Genomic DNA, 22,195 nt, shown 5'->3' on the forward strand with positions numbered 1-22,195 from the left:
AGCACCGCTCAGTCGCCCTGACACTCCTGCCGCGGCCGGAGGTCCTGGGGAGTCCCCACGTTCAAAGCGCTCCTCGGCCACAGAGCCTGTTAGACCAGGGTTCCTCAACCTTGGCGACTCTAAGCTGTGCGGACTTCAACTCCCAGAATTCCCCAGCCAGCTTTGGAGTTGAAGTCCGCACAGCTCAGAGTCGCCAAGGTTGAGGAACCCTGCGTTAGAGATGCAGGGCGAGCCCAGCCTACCTCACAGGCCTGTTGGGGAGAAGATAGGAGGAGGGGGTGCTGCTTACACTGCTCCTGAACGGAAGGCGGTTTGCAAACCGCACAAGCACGTTCAGCTTGCTCAATCGTGGTTTGTGAAGTCAGTCACAGGGAACCACAAACAAGTAAATGACATGCAGGCTTAGGCGTGGGGTGAGCTCATCCAGACCATTATCCAGGCTTGAAATCCTAATATTTGCATTAATGGGATTTAGGAAAGGCAGGAGGGGGAACTGGAAACTTTCTGGGTCCCCAAACTCCACCATCAGATCACAGAGTAATAAATAGATTAAATGGGAGAAATCACACCCATATGTGATTTTCTATAAAAACTATGCAATACCAAGATTTGAAAAAAAAATCTTATACTGCTTTAACATTTTTTTCCCCGATGAACTCAGGGCCTACTTTAATAGCTGGCTAAATTTGTGAGATTTATACCGTCTTTCTTCCAGAAGTCAAAACACAATGAATCTCAATTGGAGCTGGATGCATTATGACATTTTAATTAGTATCCCTTAAAAAAAAAAGACTTAATCCCAAGCTCAATGTCTTTGGCATTTTTCGCTGGGTGCCAATGGAAGCATTGTTTTGCACCTTTTTTTTATCAGTTTCTCCCTGTAATTTTACATAGAAACCTTGGATCATCCACACAAAAGCTTCCTTCAGGTTGCTCCAATCACCCTAAAATGGCTTCTTTGAGTAGTGGTTCAGCAATGGAAGGCAATCACCTAATGGCTTTTGTTATGACAGCTATTTACCAAGACTGAAAATAATAAAGATATAAACCAAACAGATGGACACTCCATACTTGCAGTTTCATTTTAATTTAAAAAATACTATTACAAAACCTGGAGAAATTAAAAAGCTGCAAAACTATATTCAGAAGGTTAAGTCTTGGATACTTTGCTGTACAAAAAGCAATAAAAGGTCTCTTCTTATCACACCCTGTACAACAGCTGGCTTTCAGAAAATGTGATTTCCACCAAGACAGTTTTAATAACTGCCCAGGGACAGCTCATTTTCTGACTGGCAGCCATGTTAAATAACAAATATATTCCTGACTAGACCTTTAAAGCAATCTCTAAATGGCTGGCCAACCAGTGAAGTGGGAAAATATTTGGTTATCTCTGCACATTTATTAATAGATTATGAAATACTTTCCACCAATCAATCCAGACATAATAGCCAGCAGCTGCAACCTTCTTAACAGTCCTGGAAGTTAAAGATCACAGCACAATGCCTTTGAAAAGTCCAGCTTCCAATCTTCTCTTTCTCCAAGAATGAGAGGTAATGGATTCTCAGGGAGTTCCTTGTGATGGTATCTCAGATATTTTGTCTATAGACTTCAGAAGATCAGCCACAAGCTGCAGTTCTTCTGCACCAGACACCAGCTGCCTAGAATGAACACAGGACGGGTACAAAGTACAATGGAGAGGTCACATCTGCATTGCTGCCTCCGGCAATTCACACAGACTCAACTCATTCATTTTTCCCTTACACCCCATTCCCCCTCTCTGGTGTCCCATCGCATTCCCTCTGACCTAGGCATCTGCTATTTTGAAGTGGAAAACCCAAACTAAGACTTAAATAGGCTTAATTTTGCTTAACCCCCATGCCCCACCCAAAGACCCTAAGGAAAACAATCAGGAAATCCTGTCTCTGTCCTGTATGGGGTCACAGTTGTGCCCTCTTGGCATCAGAGGACCAGCCACAATGGCCTTGTTTTCCAGCCATTTTGGATTCTTCCAAGATTAAACCGCCCAGAGTCCCTCCTTGTGGGGGAGATGGGTGGTGGATAAATTTGACAGACAGACAAATAAATAAAGTCTGGGAATCCAAGTGTCTGGTTCAGAATAATGCAAATAAATGCACCTGAACGATGCTTCGTCAATTTGGGTGGCTGAAGCAAAAATCAGGCATGCTGGACACACAGTCTGTAAAAGCCCAAAATATTTTCCCCAGCTATAAAGAGTGAAATTTTATGTCATAACATAATGAGGAATTGCTATGTGTAGCTACCATGTTGAAGTCAAAAGGCAGGATCCAACCTTGCTACTTTCAGCAAGTTAAAAGTGTTCTGAAGGCACTCCAAAAAATGAAGTACAGTAGCCCACCAGTACCTGGGCAAGTCATGTCCAGTGCTAACTTGCTTAAACTCCAGGACCATTTGAAAAAAGAAGGCATCCGCTTTTCTTTGGACCAGAAGACAAGAAAGGTTTATATACTATAAACCAACAAATTAGCTGGGTGTACCTGCACCACTGAACTTAATGGGATTTGCTTTGTTTCAGCTGATTAAGCCAACTGCAGCTTTTTAAACAAAACTTCGCATGCTGCATGAATTCAGTGTCTTCATCTACTTCTAACAACCTCAAGACTTACTTGATTGACGATTTAGATTTTGTTATCACAGCAAGAAGGTTCTGCAAGGCAACATCTGCATTTTGTTTCACTACAGCCAGGTTCTCTAGATGGCCAGACCTTAAGGCTATGTTCTCCAGTTTGTAGTTTTCCACCTGAACCTTCATGTAAGCAGAGACACATCTATTAGTTGTTGACTACCCAAACAAGACACCTGTACTGCCTTCTCAGTCCCTGTGGTTTCCAGAGTGTGACATGAGCTCAGAATGTTCCTGGGGTAGCACCAGCTAGATAAGGTTACGTGACATGAAGACGAGCCCCAGGGAAGGACTCCTAGGTTTATGTCCAAGTAGGTTTCCTTAGGATAAGCTTGCTTCACCACATCTTTGTTTTAGAAAGCCCAATTTAAAAAACCTGGCATTTAACTACAAAGAACAAGTTCCTTTGCAGAGTATACACCCTCTCTACCTCACTGACTTTTCAAATTGGAACTCTGTCCTTTCAGGGCCTGCAGCAAGCATGTTTTTCCACTAGCATTGAGTCAAGATCAACCCAGAACCACGAGGTTCACAAACAGCCAATGGCCAGCTAGAACAAGTTCCAGATGCTGCTGCAGCTGCTAGTTCTGGATCCCTGGCTGGCTTGGGAAGAAACAGGGCAGAGGGGAGCAGTTAAAGCCTGCCTGCCTGTACAGCCACAAACCTCATCCTCAGGAGCTCTCTCTCTCAAATGAGGACAGTGTGCTTCAGAGAGCCCTTGCTGGTGGGACTCTAATACACAATCTGCTCTGGAAGGAGATCTGGTTATCAGCTCCAGTATTTTTTTAAGCTGTTGCTTGTCATCTTTAAGGCCCTTCATGGCATGGGTCCAGGTTACCCGAGGAACCATCTCCTCCCAATTATACTTACCCGTCCCACCCAGTCTGGCAGGAAGGGCATGTTACGGACCCCGTCGGCTGAAGTATTTCAACTGGCAGGGTCTAGGAGGAGAGCCTTTTCTGCCGTTTCCCCCACCCTGTGGAACATCTTGCCCCAAGGTGAGGTTGGCCCCCCCTCTTCAAGCCTTCCAGAAGAGCATCAAGACCTGGCTCTGCCAACTAGTTTGGGGATCCGATGGTTGTATGCAGTCCTAGGGGTGGTTGGTGGGTTGAGTATGCTCTCTCCATCTTTTTAACTTAGTATATTTTTGTAGATTTTTAATTCTCTTTTTATCTCTAAGCTGCCTAGAGTCACTTATACAGTGAGATGGGCAGCACATAAAACAAACAAACCAACAAAATATTATCTTTCCAAGCGTAACAATTTCTCTACTTATCACATTGTTGATAAGTGATTGTGGTGTGAGCCATGAACAAGCTGTTGTGCACATCTGTATGATTTTAAAGGGCTGGACCTAAGGCCTCAATGTGTACCTGAAGGTGCGTGTTTTCTTGCTTCAGCTTGATGACGCTGTTTTCCGCTTTCATGGCCCGTTTCTGGAACCGAAAGCAGCAAAAGGTTTATTTGCGGGGCTACAGGAGCAGGACCAGAAACAACCCGTGGTTCTTCATTAATGCTGGGAGGGGGGAAGGACCGTAACGCAAGCAAACAGGGACACGCAAGAGCAGTTCTGGCTGTAGGATGAGAAAAGCAGCCATGCGCTTCAGAGTCCCAGAACGAGACAGGATCAGCTTCCACCTTACCCAGACCTAACCTGCCGCAGAGCCATTCGCAGCAGAGCACTCGTCCTGCAGCACGTCAAACCCACCGTCATTAATTGGAGATTCTCTTCCACTTGCTGCACCATAGCCTCCAACTCATGAGCCTCCTTCTCCTCTTTCCATTTGTTCTTCTCTAATGTCCTTTCCAGATGCCTTATTCTAGTTGGGAGAGGGAATGAATTCGCCCTGATTCCTATCCTCCAATTGCAACTCCGGATGTTAAAGGGCTACGCCAGAGGCATTGGCGTCCTACAGCACTGTGAAGTCTCAGAAAGTGCTGTAAAAGCTACAGCAGCATTAAGCTTTCAGTGCATTATAAGGAGCAGCCTTTCTCAACCTTTTGGCCCTGGAGGAGCCCTTGAAATATTTTTCAGGCCTTGGGGAACCCCTGCACATTCAGGCTCAAAGATAGGCCAGAGGTTACAAAGTCATTGCATTAGTTTCATGGGTAGGCCTGTATACATGAACAGCGTTCTTAAACTGAAAATAAAGAATGAAACTTACTTACTTTTGGGCAACTATATGAAGTTGCCCAAATCTGAAATAATTTTTTAAATGAATTGTGATCTCCCTTCGTGACCTCTTGCCACCGAGGGTGCCACCGAACCCTGGTGGAGAAACCCTGATGTATAGCTTGGCTGATTCGCTTAGCTAGTATCACACGTGCACAAAAGTATTTCTGAAGCAGATGCTGCTTTTAGTTGACGCAGAGATACGAAGTGATGCCACAACAAACATCTTCGAAAAGGCATTCCAGTGAGCACGAGATGAGGGAGAATGCCTCTCAACATGAAGCTCGCTAGCCCCGTATGTTAAGTAAAATATTTGCTATGTTGTTATACCTTGGGACATAATGTCCTCAGAATGAGATGCAGATAAATTACATAAATAAGCATTTTTAGTAATACAGACTGGAAGGGGCCATTCAATCCTACCTCAGCGAGGAATCCAAAAGAAATCATTCATCACCATAGTGCTCAACTGCTGGCCTTATAGCCATAATAAACGTTTGACTTGATTTGACACGATTGCTCACCTCTGCAACAGGACAACCCATGAAGGACGGCCAACACCTCCCTGAGTCCCTGGCTGCTCTGCAGAAATGGTTCAGCCATTGGTAAGTTTTTTCCTAACGTTGCACTGAATCTGCCTTCTTGTAACTTCAGACCACTATTCTGTAATCTGCATTCTGGATTGTCCTGCTTACCTTCTGTGTGACATCCCTTCAGATGTATAGAGAGCGCTGTGGGTCCCCACGCTCTGTTCTTCCTCCTCAAGGTTAAATATAGCAGCTCCTTTATTTTCTCTTGATCAAAGGGGTCCAAAACAGTGAACTTATCAAGTAAAGGTTTTATTATTATTCTACTAACCTTAGTTAATTTTATACATACCTTTCTGCTTGGGATTCAGAAACAGCCTGAATTTGGCTCATTTTACTTCTTAACTTGGAATTTTCTTCCTTCAGCTACAAAAAGAAAAGATTGAGATGCTGAGGGATTTTGGAGTTCTTGGAAAAAAAAACATTCCTGGCATTGGATGGAGGGGCAACAAGACAGAAAATCAGTCCAAAGTCACAAGGAAAGACACAAAAATATCTTCACCACAGAACTCTGTCTCTGGCCACGATCCACTAGGAGAGTTCTCTGCTTGCGGAACGGGCACCAAGGTTCTCACAAAGCGCATAGCAAACGTGCTGTTTCAAACTCTGTGTGATGCTGCATTTCCGTATTTCACACCACAACCAGAAAGGCAAAAGAAAGAGAAGTAAAATTCCCAGACGATGACCAGCACACCAGATCACCAACCTGCACATTCAACCATGTGAAAGGAATTACAAAGAAGCTTTGCAAGGGTGGTATACCAAGCTTTCTGGAGGGAAGGGGAGTTTTAAAAGATTTCTAATGCCTCCTAATGATCAAAAGGGAAACTTGATGTGAAATAGGACACAAAAGGACCCCTCACTTTGGACCAGCGAGTATTTGGAAGTTGGAAAACAAATTGTGGGCACCCTCACAGAATGGCCACTTTTGCAGCGTAGCTTTGAAGAAAATATTGACCTGCAGTGACTTCGGTTTTTATTTTACTATTTTCAGAACAACTTATGGAATTCAGGAGGGTGCCCAAGGATCTCAGACTTCATATGATACCAGAAAAAAATAAACTTAAGAGTATTCAGACAGCCCTTGTCCAGCAGAGCCTAGAAACCAATGAGAAAACAGTAGTTACTATGCAGAGGTATGTTATGCTTAACATGCTGCACTGCGCAGACCAAGGTTCAAATTCACCTTTAGCTCACTGCAGAGGGCATAAAGAATGGCCTTGTAGGACAGGGGGAAGAGCTGCTACCAAGTCAATGGTCAGATAAAAGAAACCTGAGTCCGGGGCAGAAGAGTAACCTGAGAAAACACCTCAGACGAGACCCTCCTAGTACACACGAAGTTAGAGTGGGGGGGGCACATTCAGACCTGCAAGGTTCTGTTACCACAGCCGTTCTAATAAAAGTAGTTTTAAATCTGTATGGCATTGGCCTCTTAGTCTGGTCTACCCTCTGAGGCTGACAGCATCTTTAGATTAATCCCGTCCTGTCAGCTCAGCCTACTTCACAAGGTTGTCGCTGTGGAGATAAAACTGAGTGAGAGAATACTATACATGCTGCCCTGGAACAAGAAAGGTGGGATATGCAGGTAGCAAATTTGCTAGGAATTCAGCCCTGCTGTGTTGGAGATACCACGGGAGAGAGAAGAGAACAGATTCCCAAGAGAGACATCAAAACTCACTTCTTCGTACCGCAGCTGCAACAGTCTATAGAAGCCATCTTCGGGGGACATCTGATCACCCGGTGGGCTTTGGTCCCCTTTCCCAAGAGAGCCACGTGAGATGCGATCACTTCTTCCCAGCTGCTCCGGGGAGAAGGTCTGGAGGTCTGAGAGATTGCAACAGAAAGAGCCTGAAGTGCTGCAGCTGAGTGAGCCGCTGGGGGCCCTGGCCAAGTGGGCCTCTTCGACGGCAGAGGGCTGATACGTGCTGCTCCAGTCATCGTCGTCGTCATCCCCATGCAGCAAGGAGTCTGAAACAGTTGGGTCTGCAAAAAACGGCTCTTGCAAGTCCTTGCTCAACCCCGGCGACTCAGCCAAGAAGGAGCTCTCATCCAGGAAGAGGGAGGACCTCAATGATTCCTAGAAGCAAAGCAAGAAGGTTGGGATTGTGACCATCTCACGCCTTTCCGGCATGACCCTGACAAGGAAAGCTGAGCACAGAGGGCCTTTCGCCACCAAACAGGCAGACAGACAATCGCACCACCACCACCACGATTAGCAGCCACAACAGCAGAGCAGAAGCAACAGCACCGGCTCGGAGTGATAAAGAATTCTCTTAAGGCAGAGTTCAACTACCACAGTATGGATTTATTTGTCCAATTTATATGTGACTCTGGTGAATCACAGAGTTAAAAATAACAAAAAACCATACCAAAATAATTACACCCCCCCAAATGCAAACAATTAAAAGCAATTTAGTTTGCTTTTATTATATTTTAATCTGTAATTTAATTTTATTGTAAACCGCCCAGAGTTGCTCTTAATGAGGTGGGCAGTGACGAAAAAGGAACTATAAATAAATAAACAAAATTAAAACCCTAAACCTAAAACGGGAGAGTGCAATCAATGTCTCCTAAGCAATGCGAACGTTTTGCAGGCTGCGTTCCTCCAAGGGATTCGAAGGCCTGACTGATGGCAAAGCCGCGGCTTCCGGCCCTTCCGAAAGGCCAGGATGATCAAAGGGGCGCTGCAGCCCGGCCAAATTCCTGCCGCGGCCCAAGAACTTTGCAAATTTCCTCAGATTATGTCCGGCGAACATGCTGTCTTGGGACTCCCCGGACCCCTGGTGGAGAACTGCTGGTCTACGAGAACACACCAACGCCGAGCAAGCGTCCACCGTCCCTATTTCCCGGGTGCCTATCCTGCCTCTCTTCCGGCAGCCAGACGGGCGAGGGGCCCCCCGGCTTGGCCTCCTCGCTCCCACCGCCCCCCCGGCTCCCGGCCTGCGGGAAGGCGCTCCGCGGATCCCTGCCACGGTCGACCGCTCCGGGGAGGGCAGCGCCACGCCCGGGGCCCCGGGGCAGGGAAGGCCCGCCGCCCTCGAGGCCCGCCCCGCGCCCGCTCACCTGGGGGCTGCCGCCCTTGGCTCCCCGCCGCGAGGCCGAGGCCGCCGCCCGCGTCTTGCTCCGCACGAACTCCCTGAAGGAGAAGGGGTTGGCTTCCTCCCCGGGGCTGCCGGGCGGCCCGCCTGGACGGGAGAGAGCGAGGCGGCCGCTGAGACGCGCGGGCGGACCCGGGGCCCTCCCGCTTCCCCCTGCCCCCCGCGGGGCGGTTCGGCCCCCATCCGCTCGGAGCGGCTCTTCCCTTGCTGGCGGCGGGGGGCTGCCCCCTGCACGGCAAGGACGCTCTGCACGTGCTCAGGAACCCTTTCCTCCTAGGCGCTTTCTGCAGAAAACGGGAGCTGCACACCGCCCCGCCGCGCCGAAGGCCACCGCCAATGGAGTCCTCTCTGGGCCGCGGGAGACGCCGGTCCCCCTCGACGGGGCCGCCCGCTCCCTTCGGCCCCGGCCAGCCAGCGGGCAGCCCGCCGGTCCCCCGGCGAGGAACCCGAGCTGCAGCAGGCCGGTCCGGGGGCGGCGAGGCGCAGCACCCCGAAGGAACTCGCCCCCGCGCCCGGCAGAAAACCCTCTGCGCGCGCCCAGAGGCGAGGGCCGGCACGCCGTTCTTACCGGCAAGGCCTGCCCAGCGCGGCTCCGCGCCTTCGCCGAGGACGGCGCCGGGCGGGAGGGCGCCGCGCCCGGCCATGGGCCGCCGGAGAGAGCCGCGCGCCGCCCCGCCCCGCCGCCAGAGGCGGGACGTCCGGAGGCCGGTGGGCGGGGCTTGGCGCCGCGCCCTCCGCAGCCGGAGAGCTACTAAAGAGGAAGAGTCGCGCGCGGAGGGACAACTTCCGGTCCTCGATTTTAAGACCAGCTCGGAGCGTCTGCAAGGGCGCACAGAGGCCACACCACTCTCGGGCTGAGCAGGCCAGGGTTGGTTACCTGGTGAGGCCTAACTCCCAGAATTTCCAGCCGGCACTGCAGCCTCCTGATCTGGGGCACGCTGGCATGTTATCCACGTGGCTTAAGGTCCCAAGTGGGTTCCAATCACACTGGCGAAACGGAGGCAAATGTCTGATTGGCGTTCGACCTTTGCAACAGAAGCTAACTGGGCTGGAGCCAGGTGATTGCTGCATTTGAACCTGCTTTCAGCTGGCTCTGAGCTTCGTTTCTTCAGTTCCACGTTGATGGGGCAGAAACGCCACAAGGAATATAATAAACAGTCTCTTGTAAATCCACTGTTGGCGCTGCAGCTTGGCAGAGGACAGCTTGCCCTGAGGTTCAGAGGCCACCTCCACCAACAAAGGAGAGATCTATAGCCTCACTTGGCGGACAGTAAAAAACTTGGAAGATTCTGGTCAGCCCCCCTACGTTGACCAGACCTTGAAATCAGCGCCACAGGAAAGTTAACCTTCCTTTTACTGAGACTGGCTCCAGGAACAGAATCTTGCACGTCCGATTGTGCCGGACCTCCTTCCCCTTCTTATACCCATGTGAATGAGGGAGGTGTCTCCTTGAGACACTTCCCAATGGTAGCTGAGATTCTGGACAGGCTGCTTGGGAATTCAGGGAGCTGCGGTCCTGGCTTCAGCTTCTTTGGCTTAAGCAAAAACCTCTGCGGTTTATGCTGTAGGGGGAGCAAGAAAATTACCATTTGGGGATGAAGGAGCCATCTGTGGTTTGAATCCAAGGTCTTGACTTTGGCCTTGCAAAGGCCCCGGATGAGGACTAAGCAAGGCTAGCGTGGCCTTGATTGTGCAGCTTGCCCATTCCTGAGCACTAGGCAGACCCTCTCCATCACGAATCAGCCCACTTTCGTTGCTAGTTCAACTCAGCCAGATGAGCCAGTAAAGGGGGGCAGCGTATGCAGACACCGGGGAAGAGATGGGACCTGGAAGTGCTCCTGCGTGGTTGGCCATCCCTGCAGCCAAGAGGGTGAATTGGGTGTCTGCAGGCGGTGGCCAAAAAGGTCAAGATGGCGGCAGTGACGGTGCTACCGAAGCTCAGACGTTTACTTTTCTCATTCAGGGATTGTATGGAAATCCTACTATCAGAGTCACATGTAACTCACATAAGGTGCTAGCCAACCCAATACCTTCTCCGAAAGGAGTCTGACAGGGCTGCATTTAGGCCCCGAACTTGTATTTCAGTGTAACTACACTCCGCAAGAGGTCACCGGACTGTCTCCAATTAACACCTGCCTCAGTCTGCGCGCCCAGTAGTTTTTTTCCTGTATGCCAAAGACATGGCTATTACCTAATAAACCTTCACTGGTCTTAGACGGTAGAGGAACTGAATACCGTCGAGCTCTTAAGTTTACGTACCCCTTGCAGAATTTGTAAGATGAGGACTATTTTAAAAGAAAACACCAGCAATCAGGCAGAAGACATGATATTTATTTGTAATGTGACTGAAAATGGACTATCAGGCTTCACCGAATGGCACAATCATCACACAAACCACAGCAATGAAGAAAGCAGTAAAAGGGTCCCGTTCAGGACTTTGCATACCCTGCAATGTTTGTGCTCATAACACAGCATAGGCTCAAGTTGAGATGGCAATGAAGGGTAAGTATGCACACCTGTGCCTTCTTGGTTTGTAATTAGAGTGTGTGTGTAAACAACGACTTGTTTAGCCCTTGAGAAACCCTTGTGCATCCAGGACTGCACTGACTTTGCTGGTTACTGAAGATTTCAAACACGCTCTATCCATTTCTATGGTTTCTCTCCTGTGTGGACTCTAAAATGGTTCTGGAGGTTTCCATTTCTGCTGAAGGGTTTTTAACACTCTGTGCATTTATAAACTTCCTTCTCTGTGTGAAGTTTATAAGGTTTACTGAGACCCACATTGTGACTGAATCTCCATGCATTTTTATGCTTTCTGTCCTGAATGGAGGCTTTGATGTCTATAAAGGCTTGAACTGTGACTGAAGCTCTTTCCGCACTCCAGGCATTTATACGGTTTCTCCCCTGAATGGATTCTTAGATGGTTATCAAGGCTTCCACTGTGACTGAAGCTCTTTCCACACTCCAGGCATTTATAGGGCTTTTCTCCCGTGTGAATTCTTTGATGTTTCCTGATCTCTCCTCTCGATCTGAAACTCTTTCCACACTCCAAGCATTTATATGGTCTCTCTCCTAAATGGATTCTTAGATGGTTATCAAGGCTTGAACTGTGACTGAAGCTCTTTCCGCACTCCAGGCATTTATAGGGTTTTTCTCCCGTGTGAATTCTTTGATGTATCCTGAGACTTCCTATCTGATTGAAACTTTTTCCACATTCCAGGCATTTATAGGGTTTCTCTCCTGAATGGATTCGTTGATGTATATAAAGGCTTCGACTAAGACTGAAACTCTTTCCACACTCCAGGCATTTATAGGGCTTTTCTCCCGTGTGAATTCTTTGATGTGCCCTGAGATCTCCTCTCGATCTGAAACTTTTTCCACACTCCAGGCATTTATATGGTTTCTTTCCTGAATGGATTCTTAGATGTTTATCAAGGTTCCCACTCACACTGAAGCTCCTTCCGCACGCCAGGCATTTATAGGGTTTTTCTCCTGTGTGAATTCTTTGATGTGCCCTGAGCTGTCCACTCTGAGTAAAGCTCTTTCCGCACTCCAGGCATTTATACGGTTTCTCCCCTGAATGGATCCTTTGATGCGTACAAAGGCTTCCACTGCAACTGAAGCCAATTCCACACTCCAGGCATTTATAGGGCTTTTCTCCCGTGTGAATTCTTTGATGTATCCTGATCTCTCCTCTCGATCTGAAACTCTTTCCACACTCCAAGCATTTATATGGTCTCTCTCCTAAATGGATTCTTAGATGTTTATCAAGGCTTCCACTCTGACTGAAGCTCCTTCCGCACTCCAGGCATTTATAGGGTTTTTCTCCCGTGTGAATTCTTTGATGTGCCCTGAGCTGTCCACTCTGAGTAAAGCTCTTTCCGCACTCCAGGCATTTATAAGGTTTCTCTCCTGAATGGATTCGTTGATGTATATAAAGGCTTCCACTAAGACTGAAACTCTTTCCACACTCCAGACATTTATAGGGTTTTTCTCCCGTGTGAATTTTTTGATGTATCTTGAGATGTCCTCTCGATCTGAAACTCTTTCCACACTCAAGACATTTATAGGGTTTCTCTCCAGTGTGAATTCGTTGATGGTTTTTGAGATTTCCATTTGTGATGAAGGATTTTCCACACTCCAGGCACTTGTAGGGTTTCTCTCCTGAATGGATTCTTTTATGTTTATTAATGCTTCCGCTGTCACTGAAGCTCTTTCCACACTCCAGGCATTTATATGGTTTCTCTCCTGAATGGATTCTTTGATGGGTATGAAGGTTTCCCTTCTGACTGAAGCTCTTTCCACACTCCAGGCATTTATACTGTTTTTCTCCTGTGTGGATTCTTTGATGTTTATAAAGGTCTGCCCTCTGACTGAAACAATTTCCACACTTCAGGCATTTATAGGGTTTTTCTCCTGAATGGATTCTTTGATGTATATAAAGGCTTCCACTATGACTGAAACTCTTTCCACACTCCAGGCATTTATAGGGTTTTTCTCCTGAATGGATTCTTTGATGTATATAAAGGCTTCCCCTGCAACTGAAGCTCCTTCCACATTCCAGGCATTTATAGGGTTTCTCTCCTGAATGGATTCTTTGATGTTTATAAAGGTTCCCCCTCACATTGAAGCTCCTTCCACATTCCAGGCATTTATAGGGTTTCTCTCCTGAATGGATTCTTTGATGTTTATTAAGGCTTCCCCTCTGACTGAAGCTCTTTTCACACTCCAGGCATTTATATGGTTTCTCTCCTGGGTGAATTTTCCCGCGTATTCCAACACCCTCCGCCTTCCCACATCTCTTCCCGGGCACCCTCCTGTCATGGGGTCCCTCTTCGCTCTGGATCATCTCGTTGGGTGACCCTTCGGCAGCCCCACCGGGTCCACACCTTTCACGCCGCCTCAGACAGGACCGGGAGGCTCCTGTGCAGGCTCCCTCCTCTCCGCTCGGCTTCGCCTCCTTCCTTCGCCGGAGTCGGCCGTCCTGCTGAAGGGCGAGAGGAGCAAAGGGGGTGTTGGAATTATCGGGGTCAACTCAGCATTGTCTCATCAGCATAAGGGGTCTCTCTAGCAAACCCCCCTCGACTGTGCTTGTGGGATGTCACGTGGGTCACCTGAGTTCCACCTCCTCCTCCTCCTCCTCGGGCTGGGGGATTGACAATCTCCATTACCCTTCTGGCAGACGTGCAAGCAGGAGGTGCTGCTGCATGCAGCTCCTCCCCACACCAATTCGCTTCCACGCAGAAAATGTCTACAAAGAACCGCTGATGATTAAGTGCTTTCACCATGAACCTACCTGTACCCAGATCTACTGAATAAAAGTAAGCTGCCTCTATTTTTTCTCCATCTAACCACAGTGTGAAGACTGAATTTATTTCTGAGCGCAATTCAGCTTAAAGTGCAAGCTCTCCTTTTTGTTCACGCTTCTCCTCTGCAAGATCGCCGTCAGCCGCTTGGAGCTCTTGTACCAACCTTTAAAACCTCCATCAGCGGGGAGAGGCGGCGGGAGGCCTCCGTTCGGCTCCCTGAGGGGAGGGCGAGGCCCGCGACGGCGTGACGCCGAAGCCTCTGCCCTCCCCCGGGCCCCTGCGGGCGGGCGGGCGGGCGGGCGGACCGGGCCTCGGGCTCTCCGGCCTCCCTCAGTCTCCTGCGGACTGCGACTCCCAGCAGCCCCCGCGCTCCGCCTGCATCCGGGCACCGCCCCCGGGTCTTCCCGCCAACCGCCGCCGTCCGCGGCAAGAGTGACGGCGCTCCCGGAAGCGCTCCCCGCCCGCCCCGCCCCGCCCCCTCGGGTCCCCCCCGCCCCCGGGCTCCGTGGGGGCGGTCACGTGGCCGCGGGTGCCGGGCCCCCCTCCTCCTCGGGCCGGCCGTGCCTGGCGGTCCAAGCCGAGCTGGCGGCCCTGAGCGGAAGAGGGGACCGGCGCCCCGCCCGCCCCTCCCGGCCGCGCTCCCGCTGGGCGGTCCCTCCGCGGGGCTTGGAGGCCCCTCGCTGCCCGGCCTTAGACGTGCCTCGCTCCCCGGGTGCAGACCGGAAAGCCAGACCGGCCCCCCTTCCAGGGATGCGGCGGCGGCGCACGCTGCTTCCGCAGAGAGCAGGGCCTGGACACCCCGGCCAGTCCCTTGGCCGAAGTGGTCCTCCCGCCCGGCTTGGCAGGCGAGGCGACCTGTGTAATGTTCCGATCGACGAGAGAGAAAATCACGGTGGTGATTCAGAAAGCAGGTTGCCGGGTGAGGCCACCGTGGAGTCTTCTGTGCCTGGAGGGAAGAGAATCGCGCCAGGCGGGGCTTCGCTGCCCCGCACGAGCATAGACTGGGTGGCGCAAAGGCGCTCGTGGTGCCCGCGGTGACAGCGCCCTTCGGAAGGACGGGGCTGGGAGAGGGGCCGAGGTGGCAGGAGGGGGCATGGATGGGCGTGCCTGACTGCATTTATCTGCTGGGGAGCGGCGCAGGTTTATTCCGTGGGGTTTGGTGACCATTCGGGAGGCGGGGAGGACGCTTCCTCCCCTTCCAGCGGGTCCGTGCACGTGCCACTGCCTCTTGGTAGGACGTTGGCGCTGGACCCTGTGGGGCTGGACTCCAAGGTGGTCCTCCTTGGCTCCTCTCGGCAGATGAGGAAATTGAGATGTGAGCTGGAGGACCTGAACACGAGACCCGATCCAGAGCCGCTGCTGACCGAGATGATTCATGCCGTAAGGCCCGCTGGGATTCTACCCCTGTAAAGCCCCCGAGCTGCGCAGCCACCTTCCACTAATCTTGTGGATTGAGCTAGGGGGCAAAGGGTGCGACGCTGCTACCAGCATGCCAGATGGGGCAACACTGAGCGGTTTGAGAGGCTGGCGGTGGCTCCCCCATTGTTTGCAATTCGCTTCCTCTAGCGGGAAGGGAAGGGAATTGCATTCCTCTAGATGCAGGACCTGAATCGTTTTCGGAAGGAGCCCAAGTTTGACTTTTGTATGATAAGCGATGGGGTTCATTTGGGGGGGACAATAAGATAAGGACTTCTTACTTGGTTTGCTAATGCAACGTGTTCCTGCCTGCAGCTTGGAAGGGAAATGAAACAGTCCAGGACCGTTTCGTTCATTCATTCATTCATTCATTCGTTCATTCATTCATTCATTCAGTGAAAGGGGGCTTTGGTGTGAGTGTGGGTGCGCACGCTGCACCGGAAGAAAGGTGTCTTTTGGCCAACGGGGCGTGACAGAGTGCTTCAGAGGGGTTGGGCACACTATCAATGCCTCCTTAACTGAAATGTGTACTTTCCTGGGATTGCGCAGCTGCCCTGTGATCCCAAGAAAAGATGCACCTTCTTTAAGGAGGTCCCTCATCTGCTGCGTGTGCACCCGTGTCTGCTGCAAGCCCCCTTTCAGCTTTGGATCCAAAGTGCTTCACACACAGAGCCGCTTGCAGGCCCTGGCGTTGGGGGCAGAGGAAGATCTCATCATGGGGCTGAGAGGCAACATGGAGTTCTCAGTAGCATAGGCCAGGGATCAGGGAGACCTGGGTTCAAATCCAGGCTTGTCAGACATCTCACTGCTTCTTAGCGCGGTTATCTGGACAGCTGTTCAGGTCTGATCCAAAACGTTGCTGTAGATAAGCTTTTGGGTTGCACAATCCTCAAGATAAGAGAGCTGGGCAAGGGTATCCCACCATCATCTCCGTGAACGCCAGATTTTCGTGGGAATAGAAGCTGGTCCCAAGCCACGTAGCGCATGCTTGTTAACTCCAGCACTTGAGATCCAGGCTCAGCATCATTTAAAGGCATACCTTCAACTGTGGAATCCACGGCATAATGCTTTTGCGGTATTTGGGGGCACTAATTGAGCCTTTAGGAGAGGGTGTTACTTTTTCAGGTCTGGGTCTCTCTTGTGCTCACAGCTGTATTCTCAGAAAAGTTGAACAGCAAGAGCTTTCTCGTGTCTTGGTGCACGTGTGGCCAACAGTGATCCTAAAGCAAGAAAGTACGCTCAACGTACGGTACCTTTTGTCATTGCCTGGTTTTTGAAAATCAGCGTAATTTTCCTGGTCTTCGACAGGCAGCTTACAGGGAAAACACAGTGGGATTGAACAGGTTCCCTCCGGCAGAGAACGTTGAGAAGATTGACAGGAGGGTCCTCCATTCGTACCTGAGGAATTACTGTACGCCCAGCAGGATGGTGTTGGCTGGCGTGGGGATTGAGCATGAGCAGCTTGTGGAATGTGCTCACACGTACTTCCTGGGGGCCCACCAGCCTGGGGAAGCGGGAAAGCCGACGATGTGGACAAGTCAGTGGCCCAGTACACCGGAGGGATCCTCACGGTAAGGAACAGAAGACCGGCTCTGCTTTTCTCGCCCCGCTCTGCAGAGATGTGCAGAAGGAACAGGAGAACAAGCCCTGCAGCTGGAGTTTTCAGTGCCGGGAGCTTCTTACTGGCCAGTCGGGAAGCAAAAGCTGACCGTCATCAGACCTCTTGGTTTAATAAAGTGATCTGTAATGATTTAAAACGTACAACTCGCCTTGGACGTGTTCTCAGAGCAGCTAAAACAAAGTTGAACTGATAAAAATCTGGGACAGACGTGCCCCGAGTAGATGCTGTGCCTCTTTCAAAATCAACATATAGTATAAGGGGCCACTCGCATCTAAAAAAGTAAACACGAGGCAGCGCGAGGATTAAAAGCAATAAAAGTACACTTAAACAGCTGAAGGCAAGGCGGATTGTCTGGAGGAAATAGTCCGCTGGTCGCCCAAAAGGTAAGCAAGGCCCCGACCTGGTTTGTTTGTAGGTGCCACCGGGTAGTCCCTGGCAGTGGCCAACCTCTCTTGCATTTTTGCAAAAGAGCTGCTGTAAGGCTGATTCTGGGGAGGCGCTCTGGTTCAGGCTGCCAGAGACAAGCACACGGCCAGAGTGCTGCATCTCCGAGGATGCCGTCCCCCCAGGTGCTCCCCTGATCCCTTATGGCTTTGGTGCATATGCCAGCATTTGGAAGCATCTTCGGAGACGGTCTGGTGAAGGGCCTCAGGAACCCAGATGGTCCCGCCAACCGGTCCACCCCAGTCAAAATTCTTGCAGATGTGTTTTGAGTTAGTTGGAGGTTGCACCTCCAGTGCCCTGAAGTTCCGTCATCCTGGAGACTATTTTAAAAAGTATTTGTGAGAGTTGGTAAAACTGTTTGTTTATTTCGTATGGCATAGCAGAATGCAGCATTGTTGCATAAAATCACAAAAACAGTATATAAAAGTGTATAAAATATAGGGCATTGCGACAATTTTTTTAAAAAACACGCAATACAAATGATGAACAAAACGATGAATAAATTAAGTTATGTATGTGTAGTGGAAATACACGGAAGACCTTTGTAATTTTGAGGAGTTAAGAGACATGATGGTTTTCTCCCCCACACAAAGTAGAATAGAGTTTATTTTGAGTTATGCTGATGTTTAATTGGCTTGTTTTTATTCCTGTTTGGCGTGGGGGGGAGATAAAACCGCAAGGTTGTTAGTTTGAGAATAAGCCCACTGCTCCAACAGCCCTCCCAAAGGATTTTTTCTTTAATCATGGCATAGCGGTTCGGTGTTCATGCTGCTTTTCTTGCTGGGAAATCCTTGTGAGGTCCAGCAGCCAGATGTGTATTTAGCCGGGACAAGTCACGTTGCCTGGGATGCACCACGAGGAGGCTGGTCTACATTGCACCGAGCTGGGCTGAGAGGAGGGGCTGGCCCAAGGTCACCCAGCCGGCTTTCAGGCCTCAGGCAGGGCTAGAACTCACAGACTCCTGGTTTCTAGCCCAGCACCTTCACCGCCATGGTTTTGTGAGCGCTGGCTTATCTGTAGAGCTTCCCAGGCTTTGGGGCGAGGTCATAAACAGGTGCTCCAGACCCTAGTCAAGGTCAGGCCACATAGCCTTGGTACCATGGAGAGTTGGTCACGAGGTTTGAGAGCCAGACTTTGATAGAGACTCCTGGAATCGTTTTGAATTTTGGGGGCTTCTATGCAGACTAAGCGCTGGGGTGCTGCAGAACAAGAAGCCAGCCTTTTGGGGATCCCTGTTGCCTTGGTCAGGAGGGTCCTGGCAACATAAAAGGGAATAAAGGTGTCACTTTGCTGAAGTATGTTACTTCTTTCTTGATGCGATGCTTTTTATGCTTTTGTATCCTCTGCCTAAACTGTGTTTCTTTTTGAACTGTGTGTCTGTTTAAATCTGTTTGCTGAAGTTTATAATAAAGCTTAAAGTTTCTTTATCCACTGGCGTGCTTATTATCTCTGGATCTAAAAAGAACCAGTTGCCTGAGCACCTGATCACTGCTTGGACACTTGGCAGAACAGTAAGAGCAGCTACTAGAGTGGCTAAGCCTGTGGCTGGCTATCTAGATCGTTTAGCCACTGGACAGCAGTGCCCTCGAGGTGACGGAGTTCTTGCAGGGAGCCAGGAACCCCCTTCTGCGGGGACAGTCCATCGCGGTGCGATGTCAGGTTTGCGGGACGTCCCACAGTCGCAGTTCAGATTATCAAGCAGCCCCCGCTTATGCTTCCAATATCGGCATCTGCCATGAGTAGTTCGAATCCGATTGAGCGCAGTCCAGTTTTTCCTTGGGAGATCAAAGCCATGAGGGCGTTGTGCTGGATCAGACACTAATTTAAACAGATCTGGGCTAGAAGTTGCCCACTCCTGGTGCCATGCTGTCTCAAAGTCAAAGTCTTCTCTGGCTAGTTGCTGCACAGCGGGTTCTGAGATTTGAGTCTAAATATTCGATCGTGGCAGTCCTTGTTTCTAGGTAGTAATCGATTTGCCTCGCATTTCTGCCACTCCCTTTTCAAGGCAAGTTGCCTTCTAAGACGGGGGGGGGGGGTATGTTGGATAGTACCGGCAGCCATTCAGAAGGCATTGATTTGATGGTTCCTGATACTGTGGTTAAGCTGGGTGCCCACCGCTTTTACGTGAGCGCTGTTTAACCATACAAGACTACAATACTCAGCCGCCAAATATACCAAGGCAAGAGCTGATGTCCTAAGAACTGTGGCGCTTGCTCCCCAGCTGGTGCCATAAACTTTGTGTAGAATATTGTTCCTGGTTTTTATTTTTTCTGTGGTTTCTCTTAGGCGTTCCCTATAAGTTGAAGACCGATTGAGGGTCACTCCTACATACTTTGGGTTGCGATTGAACTTCAGCAGCTGATTTCTAAATTCCTCTTTTGGGAGATAGCTGGCTTGTCTGTTGTTCAAATGAAAACAAGCAACCTCGGTTTTAGTGATGTCGGGTTTTAGCCTCCAAATTCATCCAATTCCTTTAAGTCAAACAAAAACAAAAACATTTTTTTTAAAAAATGGTTAAACAGGTAAAACAGTAGTAGAGTTGGTCTCTCAACTGGTTTGGTTTATTTTGTTTGTCAAAAGGCCAAATTCCCAAGGAATCTCTCCCTCTCTCTGCAGCTTGAGAAGGACATGTCAGGCGTGAGTTTAGGGCCCACCCCCACCCCAGAGTTGGCCCACATCACGATTGGGCTGGAAAGCTGCTCGTTTCTGGTAAGTATCCGCTTCTGGCTGCGGCGGCCCTTTCGCTGGACGTCTGAGTGACCGTCTGCTCTGGCTTCTCTGGTCAGGAGGAAGACTTCATCCCCTTTGCCATCTTACACATGATGGGGGGGGGGGTGGCTCTTTCCCTGCCGGGGGCCCTGGCAAAGGCATGTTCACACGGCTGTATCTCAATGTCCTCAACCGGTAAGTCCCCGGGCTTTTCTGAAGGAACAGGAAAGCTTTTTTGCTAAGAGCTGGGAGTGGAGACAAGCCGAGGCAGAGTGCGGTGATGGGAATGGCTGTGTCATGCTGCTGTGCAGGATCTTCCCTCCAGAGGTTTTTAGGCAGGTGTCCGAAGGGACAAAGGAGTAAAAATGTGTAGCCGCTTTACACGTTGTGCTAAGCTATCGTTTGCTTTACTCATGACTCTTTTGGCTAACCCAGCGGTGGTAGAGCTCCTGGACCGTGCTGAGCCATAACTTAGTTTTACAAACTGGTTGGCTAGCTTCAGACAACACACTAAACCAGAACCAAGTAAACCACCTTTGGCTTATCACAGTATGTGAACCAGGCCTGTTGTTTGAGGACCACCATATCTGCCCTTCAAGGTAGACCAAGTGGCATCCATAAAACGCCTTGGGGGGGGATTTGTTGCTTTAGCGTGAGGGAGCAAAAGGCCTCTGAGAGGAGCCCCAAAGCTGCCAGCGTCCAGAGGGGCAAATCGGCCGGGATCGGCCAGCACAGGAATTTGCATCGTCCCACAACGGGCCGTCGGCTTCAACCCTTGCCTTGGCTGAAGTGTGGCTTTGGCATGTACTGAAGCACAAAGACTTCAGCGACATTGTTCTAATCATTGTCCGAATAAATGATGATATTAGTAGGTGGAATTGCAAACAGTTGTGCCCATATCTGCGTATCCAGGATCAAATTATGGGAAAAGCTGGAAGCCTCATCAATCGGCCGTAGGCTTCTCTGCTTAACCCGTGCCCTACAGACTGATACAACTGTTAAGGTCAGGTGCCATACGCACGGGTCTCTCTCGAAGCTGGTTAAAACGCGAAAGGTAGGGTGAGATGAGAGTACAATTCACGTTTCCATGCCCCCAAGCTATGGGATCGCAGCATTGCTCTGCTGCTTTGCGCAGACGACGCTGTAGCTCCTTCCAGAACGCCAGCAGGCCTTGAAGGAGCTCCGAGAGCCCTGGCCCAAGACCGCGACAACGATCGTCTGGAAATAAAGCCAGATCGTGGCCTTGGCCCAAAGGCCGAAGCTCCGCTCGTGGAGCATTAATGGCCGCAGGATGGAACGGGTGACCGGCGTCAAGCCTTTAGGAGTCGTGCGTGCCACTGGCTCAAGGGAAGCGCACTGTGAACGTGCTGCTGCCCCTGGACCGAGATCTGCCAATGCCACCCTGAAATTTTTCCGCTCTGAGGGAGAATATTACGTCCCAGCCGCACTTAAGCTCCTTCAGGCTAAGCCGCTAGGCAGCTCCTCTGCGGGACCTTGGTTGGCCCCCAGGTTCTTGTTTCGCCGCCTTGGAAAGGGTGCAATCCAAATTCTTCATAGCAGCTCTCCAGACACCTCGCTGTGTCTCCACTCCACCTCTACGACCGGAGACCGGTGTGATCGAAGTTGAGTCAAGGGTGTGTCTTGCTTCCATAAACTTTTGGTTAAAGCTTAGCTTTTATCCTCGAGGCCTGGCTCCACCGGTGCTCCAGGACAGCTTCAGTCTACCGGGATTCAGGCTGCCGAATCTAAACCTCTCAGTCTAGGCTTCTCTCACTCCTCAGTCCTCAGGATGAATATGGTCATGCGAAACAAACCCTGAAGCCAAGGAGAGGGGATGCGGAGTGTCAGGCAGAGCTAGGGAAGGCTCGGCCTTCCTGGCACCAGTACACAGCAGATAGATTGCCACTGCCGCCAGCTCCCTCGCAGCTAGAAACCTCCAGCCATTGGAGAGCTTGCTCTCCCGCCCGATGTCAAGCACTGACAATGTGCTTAATTTTCCAATGCGTCCATCATGGTCCCCCATCCCATGTTAGCCTTCTCCCCTCCACCCCCACCCCCCAAATATCACCCTCTCTCAGCCCTAGGAAGAAGGCAAGCAAGCCCTTCTGAAAAACGCCCAGAGAGTGGCAGGGACTTGTGCAGGTGGGTGCCAGGACTCGGGGCTGGCCTGAAGCAG

General features: G+C 50.4%; 3 protein-coding genes across 5 annotated transcripts; 1 reads left to right on the forward strand and 2 right to left on the reverse strand.

Moving 5' to 3' along the window:
* Nucleotides 1-1,059: 1,059 nt before the first annotated feature.
* Nucleotides 1,060-9,166, reverse strand: ENTR1 (endosome associated trafficking regulator 1). Its single transcript, XM_063316235.1, has 8 exons — nucleotides 9,089-9,166; nucleotides 8,486-8,607; nucleotides 7,101-7,499; nucleotides 5,715-5,788; nucleotides 4,371-4,482; nucleotides 4,036-4,098; nucleotides 2,646-2,785; nucleotides 1,060-1,658 (listed from the first exon to the last, which is right to left on the reverse strand). The coding sequence occupies exons 1-8, from the start codon at nucleotides 9,162-9,164 to the stop codon at nucleotides 1,562-1,564; spliced, it is 1,083 nt and encodes a 360-aa protein (XP_063172305.1). The 5' UTR covers nucleotides 9,165-9,166; the 3' UTR covers nucleotides 1,060-1,561.
* A 1,673-nt stretch (nucleotides 9,167-10,839) lies between these two features.
* LOC134506164 (zinc finger protein 850-like) lies at nucleotides 10,840-14,278 on the reverse strand. Its single transcript, XM_063316216.1, has 2 exons — nucleotides 13,993-14,278; nucleotides 10,840-13,507 (listed from the first exon to the last, which is right to left on the reverse strand). The coding sequence occupies exons 1-2, from the start codon at nucleotides 14,005-14,007 to the stop codon at nucleotides 11,327-11,329; spliced, it is 2,196 nt and encodes a 731-aa protein (XP_063172286.1). The 5' UTR covers nucleotides 14,008-14,278; the 3' UTR covers nucleotides 10,840-11,326.
* Nucleotides 14,279-15,151: 873 nt separating this feature from the next.
* Nucleotides 15,152-20,623, forward strand: LOC134506193 (mitochondrial-processing peptidase subunit alpha-like). Of its 3 annotated transcripts, XM_063316261.1 has the most exons (4): nucleotides 15,152-15,209; nucleotides 16,554-16,816; nucleotides 19,927-20,019; nucleotides 20,097-20,623. In XM_063316261.1, exons 2-4 carry the CDS (start codon nucleotides 16,715-16,717, stop codon nucleotides 20,259-20,261), a joined length of 360 nt encoding a protein of 119 aa, XP_063172331.1. In that variant the 5' UTR covers nucleotides 15,152-15,209; nucleotides 16,554-16,714; the 3' UTR covers nucleotides 20,262-20,623. The 3 variants fall into 3 exon arrangements, with proteins under 3 accessions (XP_063172331.1, XP_063172332.1, XP_063172330.1); XM_063316262.1 differs by having other exon boundaries at nucleotides 15,158-15,209; nucleotides 19,927-20,623; XM_063316260.1 differs by lacking the exon at nucleotides 15,152-15,209 and having other exon boundaries at nucleotides 15,641-16,816.
* Nucleotides 20,624-22,195: the final 1,572 nt, after the last annotated feature.

This window comes from Candoia aspera, chromosome 16 (genome assembly GCF_035149785.1).
Source record: "Candoia aspera isolate rCanAsp1 chromosome 16, rCanAsp1.hap2, whole genome shotgun sequence".
Lineage (NCBI taxonomy): Eukaryota > Metazoa > Chordata > Lepidosauria > Squamata > Boidae > Candoia > Candoia aspera.

Bases quoted from the DNA above. Each gene is read 5' to 3' on its own strand.
- ENTR1 (XM_063316235.1), bottom strand. From the start codon at position 9,164: ATGGCCGGGCGCGGCGCCCTCCCGCCCGGCGCCGTCCTCGGCGAAGGC. The intron at 4,483-5,714 runs GTATGTATAAAA...TCTCCCAACTAG, and splicing joins TCTGAATCCCAAGCAGAAAG to AATAAGGCATCTGGAAAGGA. The intron at 2,786-4,035 runs GTACACATTGAG...GCTTACATGAAG, and splicing joins AAGAAAACACGCACCTTCAG to GTTCAGGTGGAAAACTACAA.
- LOC134506193 (XM_063316261.1), top strand. From the start codon at position 16,715: ATGTGCTCACACGTACTTCCTGGGGGCCCACCAGCCTGGGGAAGCGGG. The intron at 16,817-19,926 runs GTAAGGAACAGA...CTCTCTCTGCAG, and splicing joins ACACCGGAGGGATCCTCACG to CTTGAGAAGGACATGTCAGG. The intron at 20,020-20,096 runs GTAAGTATCCGC...TTCTCTGGTCAG, and splicing joins TGGAAAGCTGCTCGTTTCTG to GAGGAAGACTTCATCCCCTT.